The sequence below is a fragment of the Nansenia antarctica genome, assembly GCF_963989245.1.
Source record: "Nansenia antarctica genome assembly, chromosome: 18".
NCBI lineage: Eukaryota > Metazoa > Chordata > Actinopteri > Argentiniformes > Microstomatidae > Nansenia > Nansenia antarctica.
The window spans coordinates 6,829,153-6,851,159 of NC_137691.1; the positions used below are offsets into that span (position 1 = coordinate 6,829,153).

The 22,007-nt window shown below is 48.2% G+C and overlaps 1 protein-coding gene across 1 annotated transcript; it reads right to left on the bottom strand.

Moving 5' to 3' along the window:
* Positions 1 to 688: 688 nt before the first annotated feature.
* Positions 689 to 21,771, bottom strand: espl1 (extra spindle pole bodies like 1, separase; the record flags this gene model as incomplete). The annotated part of the gene is made up of 31 exons (XM_080548554.1): positions 689 to 890; positions 1,401 to 1,565; positions 2,041 to 2,124; positions 2,250 to 2,368; positions 2,532 to 2,636; positions 3,092 to 3,259; positions 3,695 to 3,844; positions 6,272 to 6,394; positions 6,506 to 6,633; positions 7,706 to 7,911; positions 8,185 to 8,398; positions 8,841 to 8,993; positions 9,136 to 9,574; positions 10,225 to 11,387; positions 11,490 to 11,599; positions 11,829 to 11,985; positions 12,584 to 12,709; positions 13,294 to 13,468; positions 13,908 to 14,033; positions 14,842 to 14,976; positions 15,804 to 15,946; positions 16,709 to 16,868; positions 16,992 to 17,136; positions 17,259 to 17,501; positions 18,158 to 18,351; positions 18,855 to 18,979; positions 19,083 to 19,194; positions 19,375 to 19,473; positions 19,884 to 20,633; positions 20,743 to 21,045; positions 21,685 to 21,771. 31 exons carry the CDS (start codon positions 21,769 to 21,771, stop codon positions 689 to 691), a joined length of 6,609 nt encoding a protein of 2,202 aa, XP_080404680.1.
* Positions 21,772 to 22,007: the final 236 nt, after the last annotated feature.

Consider the following 22,007-nt stretch of genomic DNA (forward strand, 5'->3'; position numbering starts at 1 on the left):
GATTTGATGACTAATTCAGAGCCGTCTTAAATAATAACCACTCATTGTTTATTTAAACTTGAGAATGTATTTAAGCTTGCATGCAATTGCAATTTCTGTTAATGTTGGAGAGGACAACTTTAGTCAAAGTGCCCCTATGCATTCTCCAATAAACTAATATTCCAATAATTTCTGCTACTACTGTATGAAGAATCACCAGGGGGGCATTCCATCAACGTCTCTAAAGGAGTATCGCAAGATCTATCGAAAATAAACCTGGATTTTCCTTTTCCTAGTGATGTTGATGGAATACAATCAAGACCTTTAAGACATATGAAGGCAAAAATCATTGTACCCTCTAAGCACACCTGCACAAACAGTGATTTCAAGGACAGTTTGGTAATACTGAATTTATTGAAGATCTTTAAAAATATGCAGTGTACACATAGAATATTCATTTAAAATGCATCACTCAGGATAAAAACATTTGCTATATTAAATTAACAAAGGCATTCACACCAAAAGGCATTCGTTTTGGCATTACAAAAAGCTAATTTGTTAAAGATAATGAATGTGAAAAAAAAAAAAAAAGAGGAATTATTACGGATGTAAACACCAAACACCTTTAAAAGTTTAAAATCATACACACTAGTATCGTGGGCATTGGGTGTGAAATTGCTTAGAGTCTAAGACGGTGCGTCTCCTCGTCCTATCGCAAGTGTACGGGGAGGCCGTAGACCACAGGCGCAGCTCCTATGATATATTTGAGTTGGGTGGCCTGGCGGGATGAGTCCATGTGGTCCAGGAGAGCGGCCCCAGGGCCTGCAGACATCCAGGACTGCAGCAGGGCCGTGGTGAAGCGGTCGATGTCCACGTCGGTAACGTCCCACAGGTTCCCCAGAACCAACGGGCTACAGGGCAGAGCAGACGGGCATACTAGAACATCCAGTTCACAGACACACACACAGCAACTGATCACGCACTCAGTTTTTTAATTTCAGTACCTTGTATGGGCAGATTGGGCACTAAAGTAGAATTAGCAGGGTTCCCACACATTATGAAACGGCACCTTTCAAGCACCTTTCAAGGACTTTCAAGGACTTTCAAGACTCAATTCCCTCAAATTCAAGGACCCAACACGGCATAGTTTGAGACAGAACTAGAGGGGAATTCAAGCACTTTCAATGACCCCGTGTCTATTTTCAAAAACATTGAAGACCTTGATTTCTTTTTCTCAAATTCACAAACTTTTCAAGGATTTCAAGGACCAGTGAGGAACCCTGAATGATGTGTGTATAGAATACTGTAAAAGGATTCCCCTTTAGATTCGATTTAATTGGCAGAGTACAAGTACAGAGACAACGAAAACGCTGTGTATTCGTGCATGCGTCCCTGGGTTTAGCCTGTCTGTCAAGTCTTACCAGCCTGCCATTAGGTAGTCGAGGATGATGCCAGACCCCTCCAGCTCCCCACGCACAGCCAGAGCAGCGCTGCTGCAGCCAAACAGCATACAGGCGGCCCTCATCTCCTCCTGCAGGATCTTCCGTCTGTCGAGGAAGCGCGCCCCTGCTCCGTGGCCCACGTAACTACGGCAACAGAGAGCGGCACGTGAGCAACACAGGAAAGACTGGGAACCTCTGGGCCCGGTTGTTCAAAACTTTTAATCTGGGTCAGAATGACCACGATTCTTTTCTCTGATCCAGGATCAGATCTGATTTTGAGTCGTATAGGGGAAATCAGCCAGCTCGATCTGATCCTGGGTCAGAGAAAAGAATCGTTTTGAACACCTGGGCCCCAGTATTTAAAAAATGTCAAACGAGCTCAGAATTATAGTTCAGATATTTCTTTTGCGATACAGGATCAGATCGAGCTGGCTGATTTCCCCAATACAACTCAAAACCTGCCAGATACTAGATCTGATCCGGGATTGGAAAAAAAAAGAATCTGGATCATTCTGATCTAGATTAAACATTTTTGAAATACCACACAGAGGAGCTGCAGCAGACATTTCCAAACAGAAGTAAGTTCCAGTCAACCCAATTGTGACATTTCCCTACTCACATGTAGAGATCTTTAGTAGTGACCGCTTCCTGCAGATGGTCAGTGTCGGGAGCAGCCCCACTCACACCTTGCCAAGCATACCCACTTGAGAAGGAAAAGGGAGTGAAGGAAGGAGCGAGAGAGAGAGAGAGAGAGAGATTAATAAGAGACAAATCCTAAACAGCAGCAGACATGCAGTACAGTACAGTATGTACTGGCACTAGGCTCACCTGGAGCAGAAGAGGTCTTTAAGTCGCCCCTCTGTGCCTGGAAGGTTGGCATCAGGGTTGAGCACGTAGAACACCCGCTTAGGGTCCACTCCTCGATTCAGGACGCACTCAGGGTCAGACTGAGGGGAGGAAAAGAGACAAGCAGTACGCCCACGTCACTATTCAGCTTGAAACAAACAAGTCACTAGCATTAAAAAAAATCATGCATCTGACTGTTAGTTAACTGTTACTGATTTGTTAGTTTGGCCCCAATGTGGCGATTCAAACAGTGCTTCATCTCACAGTTCTCAGGGCACAGTGGCCCAGTAGGGAGGACAGGGAGGGCATGCGGGTCACAGCACGGGAACTGAGGCAGGAGATGTTCTCCCACGGAAGCTTCTGGAGGTACTGCGGAGGAAACAGGATAGATACTTACATCACAGCGCCTGCAATACGTAATTTTAATTAAATTTTGCCATTTAGCAGACGCTTTTAATCCAAAGCGACTTACAATTACGAATTACAGGGACATTCCCCCTGGAGTAAATGAGGGCTAAGTGCCTTACTCAAGGGCACACTAGTAGTGGTGTGGTTTCAGGCGGGATTTGAACTCACAACCTTCCGACCACAAGTCCAACTCACTATCCACTAGACCACCACTACGTGAACAACTAAAAAGCGTAGTACATCACACAAACTACCACACTGTGCTTTGTCCGCAGGGTATGTTGACATTGTGGTGCACATTTGAGTGACAGAGTTGCGGGGAGATGGAAAAAGTGTGTGTGTGTGTGTGTGTGTGTGCGAGCACATGCATGTTTATGAGGGATAAGTGAGATTATGTGACCCCCCCCACCACTAACCTTGTCCAGGATGAGCACCACATGTCCCTGTGGCTCCGCCCCCTCTCGCAGCGCAGACACGGCCGCCCGCAGCAGCGCCACACACTCCTCCCCCCGCTCCGGACACAGTCCCTGGGCGAACCATCGCACGTCTCCCAGGGAGAGGAGAGGAGAGGCCGACAGCAGAGCCTGGAACACACAGGGTTAATGAGAACCGCCTGTTAGTCAATAGAGAGACCGTGTACTCCTATCAATGGACCTATCACTAAGCCATGCCCCCTTTGAAAACTCGGAAAAACAAACAACGCTTCACTGACAGTGACTGACTGACCGTGACTGAATGACATTCAATGACTTACAATGGCGGGAGTTGGCAAATTTCTGATTTCTGCCACAGCAAGTAATAGACATGTTTTTTTTTAAAGATGACAAGAATATTTAGTCTAGAAGCTTTTCACCATCAGATATTAGCGAGTTGTTTGTCTAAGTTTTCTGCCTGTAGTGACTTTTGCTGTGATATGATTGGACAATTTCTATTTTGGGGCATGGCTTATATCGCGTGGCGATAGGTCCATTAAGACTCCCTTCCTTTCACATCATTTTCTGAGAGGGAGGGGCACACACCTTGAGCATCTCTTCAGAGGTCTGCACTCCCCAGGCAGTGAAGGTCTTGTGGAGGTGCTTGGCCTGGGTGATGAGCTTGGGGTCAGAGGTCAGGGGCAAAAGAAGCCCCCGCCAGCAGCCCAGCAATGCCTCCATCTTCTCACACAATTTCTAAGACAGGAAAACAAGGGGTGGGGGGACGACGACGACAAGAGAGGGAGACAAGATTCAGGGGCAAATCAAAAACACCCACATGAGGAACAACCGTTAGACATGCATCCACTTGCTTGTAAGCATCGCCCTCTAGATGTACGGGTTAAGCCCGACTCTCTCCAGACCAACTTGCTCATCCATGCCTGCCCGCACCCAGCTAACTGACCAGGCTAACTGACCAGGCTAACTGACCAGTTAGGAGGCTTCAGAGTGACCGCCCGCCCCCCCAACGGAACCACCCGAACGGGCCGCCCCCCCAACGGAACCACCCGCCCCCCTTAGAAAGAGGAATTATTACGGATGTAAACACCAAACATCTGACAAGCAGGCTAAAATATCTGCGTTTTTTAAACACACCCAACCCGAATCTGGCGAGTGGAAAGCCCATAGGCTCGTTGGTAACATTAGTCCGCCAGTAGTCTCGCATAGCCAGACCTATCTCTCCACACTTCGTTTCGCACTGTGCCGCGCTGGAGAATAATACAACATTGTGCGCGAGACGAGTGTGTGCGCGAGTGTGCGCGCGACGCGAGAGAGTTTTTGCCGGGTGAGAGTCTGCAGACGAAAGTAAGCAAGTTGAAACGTTAGCAAATATAATTGCTGAGTGTTCTGACAGAGAACACTGGTTAAAATTGGTCGTTATTATTGTGACTAGAAAGTGTCTGACTATAATTCCATGGTGTAAATAGTCAAAGAACTAGCTAACTAGCTAGCGTGCTCAGAGGTGATGAGATGAGCTAGTCTGCTGCAAACTTGTCAGCTAAAGAGCTAACTGGATGCACTGGATGCACTTGACTTTATTATATACTTGAAGATATACAATCTTTCTTATTCTGCTAGAATTGGGCTTCATGGTAATACCATAATGGCATATTTACAGTACATGTAAATGTGGATTGTGGATTGAAGCATTGGAAATGTCTGTTTTTTATAGTTGGACATGATCTTTTTTCAGGTGAGAGTAATGTCAAAATGACATTATCTGACTGCATTGCCCACACAGGGCTTGACGCTTACCTTTTCCCCAGGTAGCACTGTGCTACCATGTTGAAACATTTAGTAGCACACCAAGAATTTCAGTAGCACAATGAAAATTGCGCAATTTTCGTCAACGACAACAAATTATCATAATCATAACATATCAAAATTACCATAACCGGCTCTTGGCCGTAATAAAAATGGAGACTCACACAATGTAAAGGGGAAGTAAGAATATTAATTTCAGTTGGCCCACGGTTCGGTATGAACCTCGGTATTTAGGTCACGGTTTACAGTTCGTGTTTTTTTTATTTTTTATGCTACTACTATAAAGTACTAACTGTTACTTTATTTTGCTTATACTTATGGAACTTTAACATTTAGACACATTCCAGAATATGACTGGTATATTGTATAATATAAATATATATAAACAAAAAACACTTTCAAATGTAAAAAAATTACATAAACACTTTCAAATGTGACGTGTTGTGGATTGGCACTACGGATCATAAGCTTTCAAATGATGTGTCATACATTGAAATCCGAAAAAATATGAAGTTAGTCATTTGAATGTTGTTAGACGTCAGGCACATATAGGGTTAACCTCTTTGTAATGAAACCGGAAGCAAACGCTGCTAGCAGCTAGCAGCTAGCGGCTAACAAAACACAGCGCTACGAACTATGAGAGCTGTATCCCATATACCCATAATGCGCATTTTAAGCGCATATAGGACTCGGGTGAAGCATTTCTGCGACACGCGTTTCTGTTCACTGTTTTCATTCCCTCATCGCTTATACACATACGTTTGACTGCGCATGACAGTAGTTCAGCAGTCTTTTAGTCGCACTGGTGCTATTGAATGTATTTCCAAGTCGCACAGAAATATATTCACTCGCAAATGCGACCAAAACAGTCGCACTGTCGAGCCCTGCCACAGCAATCCAAAAGCTATTATAATTATGTTATAAATTGATATGGATCAATTTATGCCTCTTATTAGATTATAAATACTCTGGTTGTTATGTTCGCCTTTTGGTTGACAGCAAAAGGGAGAGAGGAGGATAGAGAGAAGGAGAGAGAGCAGGATGGTGTCGGCTCGGCACACCAGAGAGAGAGAGACAGCAAGAACCAGGTGAGAAAGTGGACAGGTAGTCAAGACCACATAAGTAAGTAGCCTTGTGAACCGATGGTTCTGGAGCCTAACGGCCCATAGGGCAGGAGCCTATCTCCTGTTTCCGTAGCGTGAGGCGGCTTAATGTACAAGTTAGTACACCCCCTGGACATGACGCTGGTATGTCGCAGGGTCCATGCCACCCCAATTCCAATTCAATGCCAATTCCAATTCCACGGTCCATGCCACCCCCCCAAGGCAGCAAACATAGGGGAAACACTGCTACCCTTACCTCAACGCGATTGTCCAGTGCCCTGCGTCCTCCCCACCACTGGGTCTTCTCCGACTCAGAGCTCACCACCTTCTGCTCCTTCTGGATACTGTCAAACTCCTGAAGCAGCCAGCTTAAAGGGTGCTACACAGAGACACAGACAGACAGTCAGTCAGTCAGTCAGGTATCAAGCAACAATCAACGGTGTATTACACATGGACAAAACAGAGGTTAGTGTGTGTGTGTGTTCCTCACCTGCCGCTGGGCGGTGTGGATGCAGACGGTGACAGGAGAGGAGCCCCTCTCCAGACGGGTCAGCAGGAGGGTGTCCCCAATCTCCCCTGGCTGCACCCTGGCCACCGAGAGCAGACACGCCGTCACCCCTACAGAGAGAGAAGTCAGGTCACCATGCTGTAAACCACCAAAACACAACTCGCATTCACTGACAGTTTGCTCCTGGGTGTTAATAAGCTTTATTCAGGGTTCCTACAAGTTTCAACAAGTCAAATGTAAGATCTTTTTAGACCTTTTTATAGACCTCTTTGAATAGAATTTTAGACCTATTCGCGACACCATATAGCTTTTTGTCATCGTCGAGGTGATGAAATTAGGGATTTCACTGAATTGGTGAATTGGCATTTTGGTTCTAGCTTCATTATGTTCTGCGTAAATAGATGTGGTCGGACTGATTTCCTTGCAGGATCTCATTTTTAAGACCTAGCACATCATTTTTAGGCCGAATAACTGAAATTTGGATTGGTGGATTTTAGACTTAAAGGCTTAAAGACCAGCGCGGGAACCCTGTTTATTTATATAGCAGCTTTCTCTTTCTTCCAGCATTGTGACTGCCAATGGCCCCTGGCGCTGAGCATAGATAACTTTTTATTGCGATCACTGACGGATAGATGATTCATTACTTAGACAAATGTATTTGTCGCTTTGGATAAAGGCGTCTGCTAAATGCCCAAAACTGTAAATGTAAACATAAGGTGCATAGCCTGAAGAGATGGGTCTTGATGGAAAACCCTTGAGCTGTACTCAGGGTTCCCACACCTTCTGAAACATCAAATTCAAGCACCTTTCAAGGACTTTCAAGACTCAATTCCTTCAAATTCAAGGGCCCACCATGGCATTGTTTGAGACAGATCTAGATGAGAATGTATATAATAGGAATGACCATGAACGGTTTTCAAATCTAACGGCGTTATGTCGGTTTAAAATCTAGCTAACTAATTAACCGTAGTAACTAGTATGGTTGTTTTATTCCCTTCTACATGTTACCTATATTTTTATTTTAGAGAGAGACAGAGAGAGAGAGAGAGAGAGAGAGGGGAATTCAAGCACTTTCAATGACCCATGTCGATTTTCAAAAACTTTTAAGGCCTTGATTTTTTTTTCTCAAATTCACAAACATTCAAGGATTTCAAGGACCCGTGGGAACCCTATGTACTGTACCTTTAGGGAGGTTGTTTATTTGTTGGATGAACTGTTGGCAGTGGTGCTGTGGGAAGGCGGAGGGGTCTGAGGTAGGAAAGGCAAAGATGTTCTCCAGCTGAGCTAGTCTCTGCTCCAGAGGGACCGTCCCGGTCCGGGCAGAGGGGTCGTCCAGACTCAGAGAACCCAGTTTGTCTGTCAGCTCGGTGGCGTTCTTCTTCAGCTTCCTACAGAAGGAACACAGCAACAAGGTCACTGGATCTTCTCTGACGGAACGACTTAAAAACAATACTACAATAAACACAAAAACAAAAAGGAGGAAGAAATAGGATCAAAGAGAGATGCTCATCTCCTGATCTACCCCCTAGCCCCTTGTGTAGATCTGATAGGCTAGGTTGAATCCATTGTTTTGGAAGGCAACTTCCATGGCACTATTGATCATTGCCAGGGGGGGGGAAGGGGCTGATTTGGACTTAGGAAAGAGAATATGGGTGACTGACCTGAGGCGATTTGAGAGATGTCGGATCATGTCATGCTGGGTAGTGACACCCACGGACTGGGCATGGAGCATCGCCGTGGTGACCGGGTCCTGTTGTCCCAGCAAGAGGGCCAGCAGGGTACAGAGGCTGGGGTAGAGGCTGGGCGGGGGGAAATGCTGAAGGGCCAACCAGGCAGAACGCAGCAAAGACTGCACCACCTCCAGAGAAAGACCATCTATGTGGAAGGAAAGGAAAGAGAAAGAGGGAGGGGGGGGGCTGTTACTCTCCTGTCTATACAGATCACTCAGATTCAAACAAAATCTCTTATGTCTCAAATCTCTCAACAGAGCTCTCAGATGCACACCATGGAGGACTAGTAAGTAAGTAAGGTTTATTTATATAGCACAATTTTACAACGACAAACAGCCGCCCAAAGTGCTTAACAAAGATAAAACACTGGTAAAAGAAAAAAACAAGATAGAAAAACAGATAAAATACACTAAAAACATGGTGCAATACAAATACAAGTGCAGAAATAAAAGTGCAAAAAGTGCAGTGTCGGGAGGCAGGCTCACCTCAGGTCAAAGGCCAGGGAGAAAAGATGTGTTTTAGCTAGTTTTTTTTTTTTAAAAGCCTCGACTACTGACAGAGCAGGGCCTCAGACTAGTGTCGCTCACCTGGCACAGTGTTGGAGTGAAGGGGGTGGATCTGCAGGGCTCCCCCTGGGTGGCCCCCGCTCCTGAGCTCAGACAAACAGTCTCTCTCTCCGTCGCCACATAGGTCCCTCCGCAGGACCTCAAAACCAGTGCCTGGGCCGTCCACAGCCATGCCTGCAGAGAGACGAGGCAAAGTGGAGTCAGTTCAACAGTGACATTAGCCTCAGCGCTCAGGGATGTTACAAGACAACGACACTATGGCATCTTTCAATCCACACACACACGCACACACACACACACACACACACACACTTACTGGATGTAGCAGACTCCTCAGTCTCAGTGTCGGACGCTCTCAGCTCTTCAATACTGCTGTCCATCATAATCCCTTCCATGTCCTCGTTGATCGTCCTCAACCTCTCTGGTTCCTCCCCAGTGTCCGGTCCCCCTGCTCCGGCTGCCGCAGCAGCAGCCTCCCTCCCGGCAGCCTGCTGTCTCCTGGGTCTGCCTCCTCTCCTGGCTGGGGCCGGCACCACCTCCACCGCCTCCTCCTCAGAAGAGGTGCTAACCTTGCGCCTGCCCTGCCTCTTGGGAGGGGACTTCTTCTCCGCAGGCGGCTCCGGTGCCGCTGGCTGCTTGCGGACCCGGGTCGTTCTGGTGGAGGCGGTGGACTTTTTTGAGGCCGCCGGTTTCTTCTCTTTGAGCCCCTTCTCTTGGGGGTCGGCCTCTGCGTCACTCTCGTCACTGAATTGCACCTAGGCCAGGAGACAAAAGGTCAGAACCGTGCTGCAATACCCGTGGCAGTTTGCTAGTGATTCTAACACTCTGACTCCACCATACCAATTCATTTCAAGATGCACAAAACAGACCGACATATACAAATATGATACAAGTCTTTATGATCAGGCCTCTCTAAAGATCATATAAGACGCTGGATTATGAAAGTCCTAAAATAATTTGACCCCGTGGGCCCAGTTGTTAAAAACGTTTAATCTGGATCAGAATGATGCAGATTGTTTTTTGTGATCCAGGATCAGATCAAGCTGGCTGAAATGACTCAAAATGGCTGGGGCGGCTGTGGCTCAGGAGGTAGAGCCGGCGTCTAATAGGTAGAGCCGGCGTCTAATGATCGCAAGGTTGGCAGATCGGCAGTTCGAGCCCCAGCTGGCCACATGTCGAAGTGTCCTTGGGCAAGACACTGAACCCCAAATTGCTCCCAATGAGCGGGACGGCGCCTTGCATGGTAGCTTGCCGCCATTGGTGTGTGAATGGGTGAATGAGAGGCCATTGTAAATAAGGCGCTATATAAGTCAGTCCATTTAGCATTTATCCTGGATAGCAAAAAGAAGAATCGGGATCATTCTGATCCAGATTTAACGTTTTGAATGACTGGGCCCTGGCGTACCTTGAAGCGAGACTTGTTTGTCTTCTTGGGGGCTGCAGGGACGGGCTGAGATGGTGACGCCTCTTCATACACCTGGAACGCCAGCTTGGGGGCCGCCTTCGCTCCTCCTCCTCCTCCTCTCGGTGCTCTGGCCCGCTGGACAGGGGTGCAGGCAACCGGAGGCACCTCCGTGCTGAAGTCAAACGAGCTGAGCTCTCCCCCTCCAGATCTGGCCTGGGAGGGTTTCACCATCACCGGTGTCATGGGGGGGGCCAGACACTTGCCACTTGCTTTGATGGAGGACAAGGAGAACGTCACTTTGATCTTGGGGACTCTGGGCGTCTTGGCGTCTTTCGGCTTGGCGGCGGCGACGGCCGCCGGGTCTTCCTTCCTCGTCTTCCTGGCCGAGGCTGTGAGAGGCAGCGGTTTGGCCTTGATGTGGTGCATCTCCACGTCCCCTTTGGGTGCGTTCCAAGTCCAGGCGGCGGAGAAGAGCTCCTCCGGGGAGCAGTCCCTCTGGGCCGCCAGGGCCAGACATGCGGCCAGGGCTTTGGCCGCCAGCAGGCCCGCCCTCAGGGGCCCCAGGTCCGGAGAGGGCTTGGCGGTCACGAACGCCAGGCCGGCCTCCAGGATCTTCCACGGGCCGTGGCCCTTGTCCAGCTGTAGCTCCAGGCCGGCCAGCGCCATGCGCAGGTACACTCTGCCCACCACGTCCTGCAGCAAGGCGGGTTTGGGGAAGCAGTTCGCAGGGCCGGAAACAACACCGGGGAAGAGCCCGGCCAGTCTGACGGCCAGTTTGGCGGTGACGCTCTTGCAGCGGGCCAGGGTGGCCAGGTGGAGCTTGCGGCTGGTGCGGGCTTCCGCCGGGCCCAGCTGGAGGGCCAGGTCGGCCTGCGCGGCCGCCCAGCGTACGGTGACCCGGCCCAGGCTGGGCTCGGAGCAGCAGGGGCACTGGCAGTCGGGCCTGTGGTCCAGGGAGGAGAGCCCGCGCTGGGGCCGAGCTTTGAGCGGCGGGGAGCTGGCCGGGTCCTTCCTCTCCACGGGCTCCTTAGGGAGCCACCTGGTGGTCAGGAAGCTCTTGGAGTCCTCCGCAGGGCTGGGGAGGGGGGGCTCGGGCTTCCGCGACGGACGGCCTTTCCTCGGTTTGATCTTCACCTCAACCTTCTTCTCCTGATTAGAAAAATCTAAGAGGTTAAAGAGAGCACAAAACGTTGTTAGCATCGTTGGCCACGGAACTCGAAGAGTTTCCAACAGTAAGAGGCACGACTAGGGTGACGTTGACTAACCCATGCAGAGTTCCAGAAGGTTAAAGACTCTGTCCAGGTCCAGTGCACTCTCCACCCTCTCGCCCTTCATCAGCTCCAACTCTGCCTTCAATACCAGCAGCTCCGCACATCTACACAAGGACAAAGACACTCAGAGTTACAGAAGCCCGAAGCATGTTTTTTCCAATTCTGGTTCCGAGATTGAAAATGCTGAAAATTGTTGCTCAAAAAATGTAAATAAATGCTCAGCATACCCCCCCCAAAAAAGAAGATGTTTATACAACTAGTATTGCTGAGAGAGAGACAGAGAGAGACACACCCACACACACACCACACACCCCCACACCCCCACACACGTACTGGCTAAGAGTCTGCAGCTTGGTGGCCAGTTTGAGGGCCTCCAGACACAGGTGCCTGGCCTCATGTACGGCCCCGGTGCTGCTCCTCACTGCCACAATCTTCAGAGAGCAGCTCAGCAGCTCTGACAGCACCAGCCACTTCAACACCAGGTTATCACCTGCAGGGGGGGGGTCAGAGGGAACGAGTCAACAGGACAGACTGACACACAACACCAGGTTATCACCAGGGGGTGGGGGGTAGAGGGAACAGGTCAACAGGACAGACTGACACACAACACCAGGTTATCACCTGCAGGGGGGGGGGTCAGAGGGAACAGGTCAACAGGACAGACTGACACACAACACCAGGTTATCACCTGCAGGGGGGGGGGGGGGGGGGGGGGGGTCAGAGGGAACGGGTCAACAGGACAGACTGACACACAACACCAGGTTATCACCGGGGGGGGGGGGGGCAGAGGGAGCAGGTCAATAGAACAGACTGACAACCAAATTAACCTCAGCACGACTTGCAGACGAACGGGCCTAAAGGAGTATTGTATAAAAGGTAGGCACATCTTACCACTTTAAAAAATGGGGTACAAGAGTGAGGATTTCCCTTGAGCCTCATTCAAGAGGTTTATAGACACGTATTCTACGTGGAGTGGGGGGAACACCCAAACCGTGGTCAATGAAGCTTCATGAGACTACTTAGCCAGTCGATGCCGCAGTCTATGAAGTACAGTATGTGTGGTGGACAGTATGCCAGCCCAGCCCTACCTTGGTTAACGAAGCGTGCTTCAATGTTACAGTTGGCTCCGTACAAGCCTTTCCCCACCAGCGCCGCCAGCAGACTGGCGAGCAGCTTCAGACTCTCAGTGAGGGCAGTGTCTGCAGTCTTCAGTCCTGGAGCACATACACACGCACACGCAAACACGCAAACACGCACACACACATCAACAAAACAGCAATGCAACCAAAACACCTCATTCTCATACCTGTCATATCCCCCTTGGAACTCACAACGCAAAACATCCTAGATTTAAAGCAACAGACGGCATATGACCACTAATGACCATTTTCCAACAGAGGCCACCCTGCAAGCTAAATACAGATATGATATGATAGTATTATTAAAATCCCACCTGGGAATACCACCACTAGTGTGCCCTTGAGTATGGCACTTAGCCCTAAATTACTCCAGGGAGACTGTCCCTGTAATCTTTAATTATACGTTTTTTTGGTATAAAAGCGCCTGCTAAACAGTTCAGATGTAAACGTAAAGGGCCGCTTGGTGGCGTAGCACACTAAGGCGTCAGCCGTGTAATCGCAGGGTCCCCGGTTCGATTCCGACCGTCGACATATCCTGCATGTCACCCCTCTTCTCTCTCACCCATCTTTCCAGTCAATCTCTACCGCCTCTATCCCAATAAAGCATTTTTTTAAATTATTTTTTTATAAATACAAATACAATCTAGGGTGCTGCTGACCATGCTGGGTGATCTGTTGCCGCAGGTCTTGGGACAGCGTGCCCGTGTCCAGACTCAAGTAGGCACTGCTGGTCTGGAGGGTTCGGGCACGATGCAGGTACCAGCTCTTAGAGTACCTCTGCTCTCGGCCCAACTCATTCAGCACCTCACACAGGTAAGGCACCCCAAGCTCCACCTGGAGACATGAAGAGGTACAGGAGAGTTTGAGAGGAGGAGGAGGAGAAGAAAAGGAAACGAGAGACGGTGAGGGTGAGAGAGCAATGGCTACTTGTTTGATCCCTTTGTTATTTATATTGGGTGGTACCAGCATCGGCTAGCGTTGGCCTGACCTAGTGGATAGTGAGTTGGACTGGTGATCAGAAGGTCATGAGTTCCAATCCCACCTGGGAACACCACTCTCTAGTGTGGCCTTGAGTAAGGCACTTAGCCCTAAATTACTCCAGGGAGAATAATTGGAGATAAAATATTAACTAATTTGAATAAAAGCGTCTAAATTACGCAATCTGCTACGGCCTAGTGAGCTTCCTCTGTTGTGTCTGTGCGAGTGTGTGTCACTGTCACAAGCTTGTGTGTGTGTGTGTGTGTGTGTGTGTGTGTGTGTGTGTGTGTGTTACCTGTCCTGTGCTGTAACAGAGCTGAGCTCTCAGCAGTTTGGCCGTCATAGAGAGAGTAGAGGGTCCCTCAGTGGTGGAGCTGACGGAGTCAGAGGCCAGACACTGCTCTGCTTCCTCCAGTTGGCTCTGAAACAGCCAATCAAAAGGTCAAGATAAAACACAACATTTAGCTTACGTGATGTAGCTGAATAGGGTTTCACCCGTTTGTTTAGGCCTCGTCTACACTTGACATTTAAAACCAGACTTCTGATATACAAACATGACGATCAGATCACAACATGTGTCCTCACCTGGTATTACAAACACAAAAAATTGTGGTCAGCCGGATGCCAAAACACAATCGGGCCACAATGTCAACACAATGCGACTTTTGTGCATCCTCTAGACCTGTACACAGGGTTCCCACACCTTCTGAAACATCAAATTCAAGCACCTTTCAAGGACTTTCAAGACTCAATTTCCTCAAATTCAAGGACCCAACACGGCATAGTTTGAGACAGACCTAGATGAGAATTTATATAATAGGAACTATCCGCTCAGACAACAATTAAAAAGAGAGGCTTGAATGTAGAGGCTTGAACACTAGATGGTCTCTTGCCTTCTCTACCCCAGCACAGCAAAACAATATATTGTGAAATATGTGTAAAGTTGTTGTTTTTTAGAGAGAGAGAGAAGAATTCAAGCACTTTCAATGACCCATGTCTATTTTCAAAAACCTTTAAGGCCTTGATTTTTTTTTCTCTGAAATTCACAAACTTTCAAGGATTTCAAGGACCCGTGGGAGCCCTGTGTACAGTTATCATAAAGTAGTATGTGATCATCCTGTTCGGGTTGAAAAAGGACTGGATTGAAGTGTCAAGTGTAGATGCGGCCTTAGATGTCATGCGTCTGTGAAGCTTATGTGAAGCCTCAACCCTATCAGCAGGTGAGTTACCTGTGCTGGTCCAGGGGCACCCAGGTCGAGAAGCAGTCTGGCAGAGTGGCACAGGGAGGTGGCACAGCCTTGGGCATCGCCAAGGCAACGGGAGAGGCCGATGGCCAGCTGGTAACTCTCAAGAGCCTGCAGAGGCTAGGATGAGGAGAGGTGAAGTGAAGAGTTGACATGATGCAGTCTAGTAACGAACGCACATTGGATCTATATCCTTTAAAAATATGCTGAAGACTTATGTTCTGTTCGGCTTTTAATTGAGTGTATTTTTTAAAGAGTTAAGCAAGGCTTTTTTTTTTTCTTCAGATTTTATCCCTTTTTCACCCAATTTGGTATCCAATTGAACCCAACCTAGCATCCAATTATCCCCTGCCTATTGCGTAGGATCCGCCGCACGACCCCGTGGCCGGCAGCCCCAGAGGAGGCCGCCAGGCAGACTAGCTGACTGGCTCCTCGAGCCCAGCACCGTTATTCCGGCACCCCGGGGGCGCTGTTGCGCGACGGATCCTTGTCCGGAAATATTCCTATACCGCCCTCGGGAGCGGCCGCTCAATATGCCGCTCCCTGTGTGTGCCCCGGCCATATCCGGGTCTGGCGAGCTGGGATTCGATCCCAGTCCCCGGTGGGCAGCTTGCACTAGTGGCTAGTGCTTAGACCGCTACACCACCGCGGGGCTTTAGCAAGGCTTTTTTAACCGATTGATTTGTTTTTTATGAATCGTTTTAAAGCTGAACTTTTTTTCACGTTTTAATTATGTTAGCTCATGTTTTTTGTAAAGCTTTACGAGTCTAGATTAATTTGTATGATTATGTGGTATACAAATAAATGTGCCTTTGCCTTCATAACCCCTACGCGTCAAAAGGCAAGATGGAGCCATAAACCCTTCTGCTCAAAACTATCAGATCCCTTTCAGATCTGAATGTGCCAAAGGGCAGTTGAAGACTAACACTAACTGATAAGTCTCTTACCTTGCCCATGAGTTTGTAGAGAGCAGCGGTGAGGGCGATGGAGGAACAGGTCTGTTTGGGGTTCCTGACTGAAGGCAGATCTTTACGCTTCTGCAGCAGAGAGGACCACTCTCTCAGCGCCCTGTCCAGAGGCTGGCTCAGCTCTGAGGAGACAGACAGACAAATACCCAGGTCAACCCAGGTCAACCCAGGTCAACCCAGGTCAACCCAGGTCTGGTGGATTCTAACCAGGGAGGCGGCGATGAGGTGATTATTTGAATCTTCAGGGTCGAGTATTTCAAATTTTTCAAATCTGGAGACACAGAATGATCCAGATTTTTTTTTGCTAACCAAGATCAGATCAAGCTGGCTGATTTCCCCCCCCCTGTACTACTCAAAATCGGCCAGATAGATCTGATCCTGGATAGCAAAAACTTGCATTGTCCAGATCTAGATTAAACGTTTTGAAATACGATGGTCTACCAGGACCAGGGCTGGCCACCCCTGTAAACAACAGGCTGACAGACATCCTAACTGAGGTCTGACACACACAAGGCTGATGCTGTTACAGGATTCCTCCCCATCTTCCGCCAGAGACTAGACCCATCTCTTCAGGCTACACCTTAACTGTCCCCCCGGAGAGATCTACTACCCGCCCATACTGTCCCTCCTGAGACATCTACTACCCCCCACCATACTGTTTCTCCTGAGACATCTACTACCCGCCCCCATACTGTTTCTCCTATGTCCCCCCCAAAAAATCACTTCTTCTAGCCGACTGCCAATGGCTCCAGGCCTGAACATAGATTACTTGTTCCTGCTATGACTGGTGGATAGATGACTCACATAGTCAGTCGAATGTATTTGTTGTAAGTCGCTTTGGAATAAGACGTCAAAATGCCAAAGATGTAAATGTAATTCTTTACTGCTCTCTGCCGCCAAGTCGAAGCCGAGCCCCTCGTACACCAGGTGACTGTCCTGCTGCTTCTGCTTGTCCTCGTAGTCCAGGTCGTTGCTGCTCACAGGAACGGCGTCGCCCCCGGCCCGCTCACTCACATCCTGCAACTTCTTCTCTGTCTCGATGGCCTAGAAAAGGGCCAGGAAGAAATCCCAACGGTCAGTTTTAAGGCTTAAATGTCCATAAAGACACATAAAGAAGGAAAAGGGGAAAATGTTCAACTCCTGATACTCAAACTAGGGAGCACCGACCTCCTGTAGGGTCTTCTCCAGGGTGCAGATGTAGAGCCACAAAGAGGCGTGGGCCTTGTCATCCTTGAGCCTATCAGCATTCTTACTGGTCTCTTGCTCCTCCTCCAGCAAGCGCAGGGCCTCTTGGGTAAAATCAACTGCCGAGCTGCACAGTTGCAAAGAATTATTATTATTTATTTATTTTTTTATATAAAAAGAAGGCACTTACGTGGGCCATGTGTGTGTGTTCTGTAAATCGTTCACTCTACAGTTCAAGGTAAATCCTACCAGTCTGTCTGTTCGCTGAAGTCCTGGAAACACACCACCTGGGCCATCTCACACAGGTAGACAGCACGCAGGTGTGTGTGGGAGCTGCTCTCGTGGCAGATGTCCAGCAGGTCACAGAGTGTGTTGTAGCGCTCCTCTGTGGTGTCTCCTGACACCTCCTTGTAGACGCGTAGCTCCTCCTCGAGGAGACAGAGCATCACGCCCTCGTCTGGGACGTTACACCCAAAACCGTCGCGCAGAGTCCTGATTCGGAATGGCTTTTATTACATCTCAATGTACAAGTACACAAGAGTAAAATTCTTCTGGCTTTGCTTCCTCAACATTGGCATTCAGATACAAATGTCAACGTTAAGTAACAAAAAAAGAATGTTCAACAACATGACAGGGGAGGGTTACTCCAATCAGTCGCTCTGTATGCGTAACATTAAATGGTAAATGGACTGCACTTATATAGCGCCTTTATCCAAAGCGCTTTACAACGGCCTCTCATTCACCCATTCACACACGCATTCACACACCAATGGCGGTAAGCTACCATGCAAGGTGCCGGCCCGCTCACTGGGAGCAATTTGGGGTTCAGTGTCTTGCCCAAGGACACTTCGACATGTGGCCAGTCGGGGCTCGAACCGCCGATCTGCCAACCTACCTCCTGCGCCACAGCCGCTCCAGTAAAAATATAACCTTTACTGGAGGAGGAATTTAGAAGTACTGGAGGGATGATGAAGTATTTAAGCGAACACCACAGGGCAAGTTACAACCACAAACATTTCAAGTCATTAATTGAAACTCAAGAGAAGAATAAAGGAGACAAGATGAAAAATGTACCTCCTTGACATCACACAGACACTTAACAACAACAGAAGCCTTGTGAACAGTGGATCCCTACTAGTAACCAATACCTGAGGCGTGTGTCCTCCTGACCGGCCTGAACGGCATCCACCTTGATTTTGACCCACAGAGAGACGGGCTCCGTCATGTGACCCGTGACCCGGTCACCCAGGGCCTGCAGCCACAGGATGACCCAGTCCAAGGCACGCTCCAGCTGACCGCTCCGGCGAGAGCTCTGCACCGCCATCCTGAAGGCCCAGCTCAACTGGAGAAAGACACACCAAATGTGTTGATGAACAATATCTGAATGGAGGGGCGCCTCTCTTTGATATGCTCTCTCTCTCCCTGTCAATCTCTACTGTCTATCCCATTAAAGCAGAAATGCCCAAAAAACATATTTAAAAAAACAAACAATACAACAAAAAAACAACTACATCCGATTGAATTCATGTACAGTAGCTCTTTCCCAAAGTATCAATGACTTTCACATCGAAACCTATCCACCCACGGAAATGAGGCATCCACTCAAATCTACTAACAAATTAACATGTTTAGAGACGCCTAAGCAGTGTAGTAGCTCACTAAGGTGCATGCAGCGTAATCGCAGGGTCCCTGGTTCGATTCTGGCCATCGACCTATCCTGCATGTCATCCCTCCTCTCTCCAACCCATCTTTCCTGTCAATCTCTATCCCAATAAAGCAGAAATGCCCTAAAAATAGAAGATAATCTACTAACAAATGAACATGTTTTAAGGGGGTAGGTATCACCTTATCAGACAGAGAGGCAGGGCAGTTCTTCCGTAGGTCCTGGCACAGGATCTCCAACAGAGTGAAGGCCTGGTCGTACAGCCGGCGATTGTAAAGAGTACATGCCAGCCTATTCACTGTTGTGACTATAGAGAGGACGGCAGACACACACACAGACACATCAGCCATCTGGTATTAACATGCTGGGGCTGAACCAGATTAAATGAGATGCCACAATCGGTCAGTTACCTGCTTGGACGAGCATGTCGTCACTGGGCAGTTTGCGGACTTCAGTCATCATCCGGCCTGCTGTAGCATTGCAATACAGCAGTACTCTGTCTAGTGTCTCCCTCTTCTCCAGCTGAAACAAAACAACAGCATTTTCATTCAAATTAGCAATTTGAGCTCAAATAAATGTGAATGCTGACTTAACAATTACCAACAACTTTATAAACTAGGGCCATGATCCAATGGCCTGAACTGAAGTAGAATTCCAAAGAGGATAAAAACTCATTTGGGTGAGAGCTGGGAGCCTTCTTACCTTCGAAGCAAACAGGCTCTCATAGGCAAACACAAAGCCCCGGTACATGCTGAAACACAGCTGCTTCTGAATTTGGCTCTCGGGCATCGGCGCCAAATCCTGTTAAAGAGCGACATACACACCCACCCGACATGTTTCTGTGAGAACATTGGAAATTCTTCCACTACAGCATTTTATCACGATACAATCAGGGGTGCAAATTGGGGATGGCCCAAAAAGGTGACACTTTTTTATTTTTGCCTGAAAACGAAGAAAATGTATCAATGGTCTAACCGTGTAAGTAGCGGCAGCCCTGACCATAACACCCTCATAATTACTTGGAAAACAGTTTACTCTGACTGTTATCCACGCTGTCTGGAATTGTACCTAGCTGCCTGAAGCTAAAAGTTATTTCAACAGCAGCAGAGTTTAGCAGACAGGAAGACTTGGATGAGACTTAGACGTAAAAACGGCTAATTTAGCAGAAAGGTGACAAGTCTGCACGCCTGACAATGATAAATGTCACCAACCTTCTGTGATCTCTTCTGTAGTAATTCCTGGTACTCCTCCAGAAAGGAGAACAAGGCGAGCAGGCCTGCACCACTCAGACCCTTGCTCTTGCCTGCCTCCACTGCCCACACCACCATCCCGCATCCCTCCAGGACAGCATGGGCCCCCGGGTCCTCTAAGGCAGCAGGGAGAGACCTGAGGTCTCGTGCACAGTCTGTGAACGCCAGCCGACAATCCTCTCCTGAGCTCAGGGAGCGATGTACGTCTACTGCCCGCCTGCCCAACACCAGAGCTTGCCTGAGTCCGTTAGTACACCCCTCGACCCTACCCATAACACCGTCCATCAGTCCTGAGGCCAGACCCCAGCAGCCTGCCTTACAGAGGAGCTTGGAGTTCATCAGCACCACCTCACAGAGTGTAGAGAGGCAGGGTTGCTCCGAGAGGTCCCTGTCCCCTTCCCCGCCTTGTCCCCCAGTCCAATGGGCCAGGAGGTGACTGTGTGTCTCCTGTAGGAGGAAGGAAGCGTCCTCCTCCGTCAGAGTCCCACAGCTCTTCTCGTACTGGGCCAGGGCGCTATTTGTGTACATGGGTACTTTGGAGCTCGAGAGAGGAAGTGGACTCCCCCTGTCAAGCAGCAGCAGGAAGCCCAGGGACTGCATCTGGCAACGGAGCTTGTCCCTAGGGTTTAGGGGGGTGTTGTCTTGGACTCCTGACAGTCCGTTCCACAGCACGGTATAGCAGCCCCGCACCAGAACACGGAAGTCCCCGGTCTATGAAGACACAGTCAACAACACAACAGATTGAGCAGGTGTACACAGTAAAAACTTGATGCATTATACTATCCTACATTTAAAAAGCAAGTACTTCTGCTCCTTTTACCTGTGGAGCTGGAGCAATCCTTTGGTAGAGCAGGGTTCCCAGGTGGCTAAACGGACGGTGCACTCCCAGAGAGCTCAGTTTACTCAGTATGTGGAAGATGATTTTCTCGATGTACAGAGGACTGCTCTGAGCCTCAAACTCCCCGGAAAGGTCATACCCGGAGAGGGCAAACTCCACCAGCTGGATCAGACGTGTGACGTGGTCACTGTCCGGGGGTCCCACTCCCAGTTGATGGTTACAGGCTCTGATAACTCGGTCACACAACCTTTGACCTTGTAGCCCAGGTCCAGCCCTCACGAAATTCTGTAATGATAATACAGGGTATATACAGGAATCTTGAGGTTAATTTCAATACCTTTCTAAGACTTTTTAAAGACCTTGTCAATATTTTCCCAGACCTCACCGCCACTTCGAGCTGTAACCGTTCACATCAGTGACACCTTTAACTTAACTTAACAGTTTTAGTTTGCAATAGACTAGACCACTATCATACAACAGAATGTCCGGTTCATCTTTGTTTTCTAATAAAACTAATAAAATCACAAACTTTTACTAAAAGTTTTTAGGACTCAAACTCTTTGGACAGAGGGTAACCCTAACCCTCTAATTCAGAAAAATACCAACAAAATTCAAGACCTCATAAAAAAGACTTTTTAATACTTATTAAGGGTCTTGATTTTTTCCAAAATTGATTTATCAACTTTTAATACTTTTCTTCAAGACACCGCAGATACCCTGTAATACAGTTACGGTGTAGTAGCCTACATGGCAAGGCCGACTACATGAATATCTAAAGCCAAAACATAAACGAATCTAGAAACGTTAGCTATAGTTTTGAATGACACATTCATGATTGTCCCAACGTCAGCTGCTACAGAGGAGTAAAGTTTAGCTAAATAACATATTTAATGTTTAAATAATAATAATAATAACATCACTCACCTCCAACTCTTCATGTAGCAGACTGGTCTCCTTTGGACCAGCTGTCCGCTTGATGTATTCCTCAACTGACAAGACCTTCATCTTCATGTCTGCTAGTAAGGATTGGAGTTAGCACGCTTAGCTAAACACGATTTACCATACCATTTGTTAATCTCTTAGGACTTCCTGTGTTGGCAATTTAGCAGAATTAACTATCATTGGGTCATTATCATTACGGCAGTAATATCACTCAACTAGCTGAAACTAAAACGTAACTAAACTTAAACTAACTTCAAAGTATTGCATAAATATTTCTTGCGAAGTAGTTACCAGTTTCATAACAC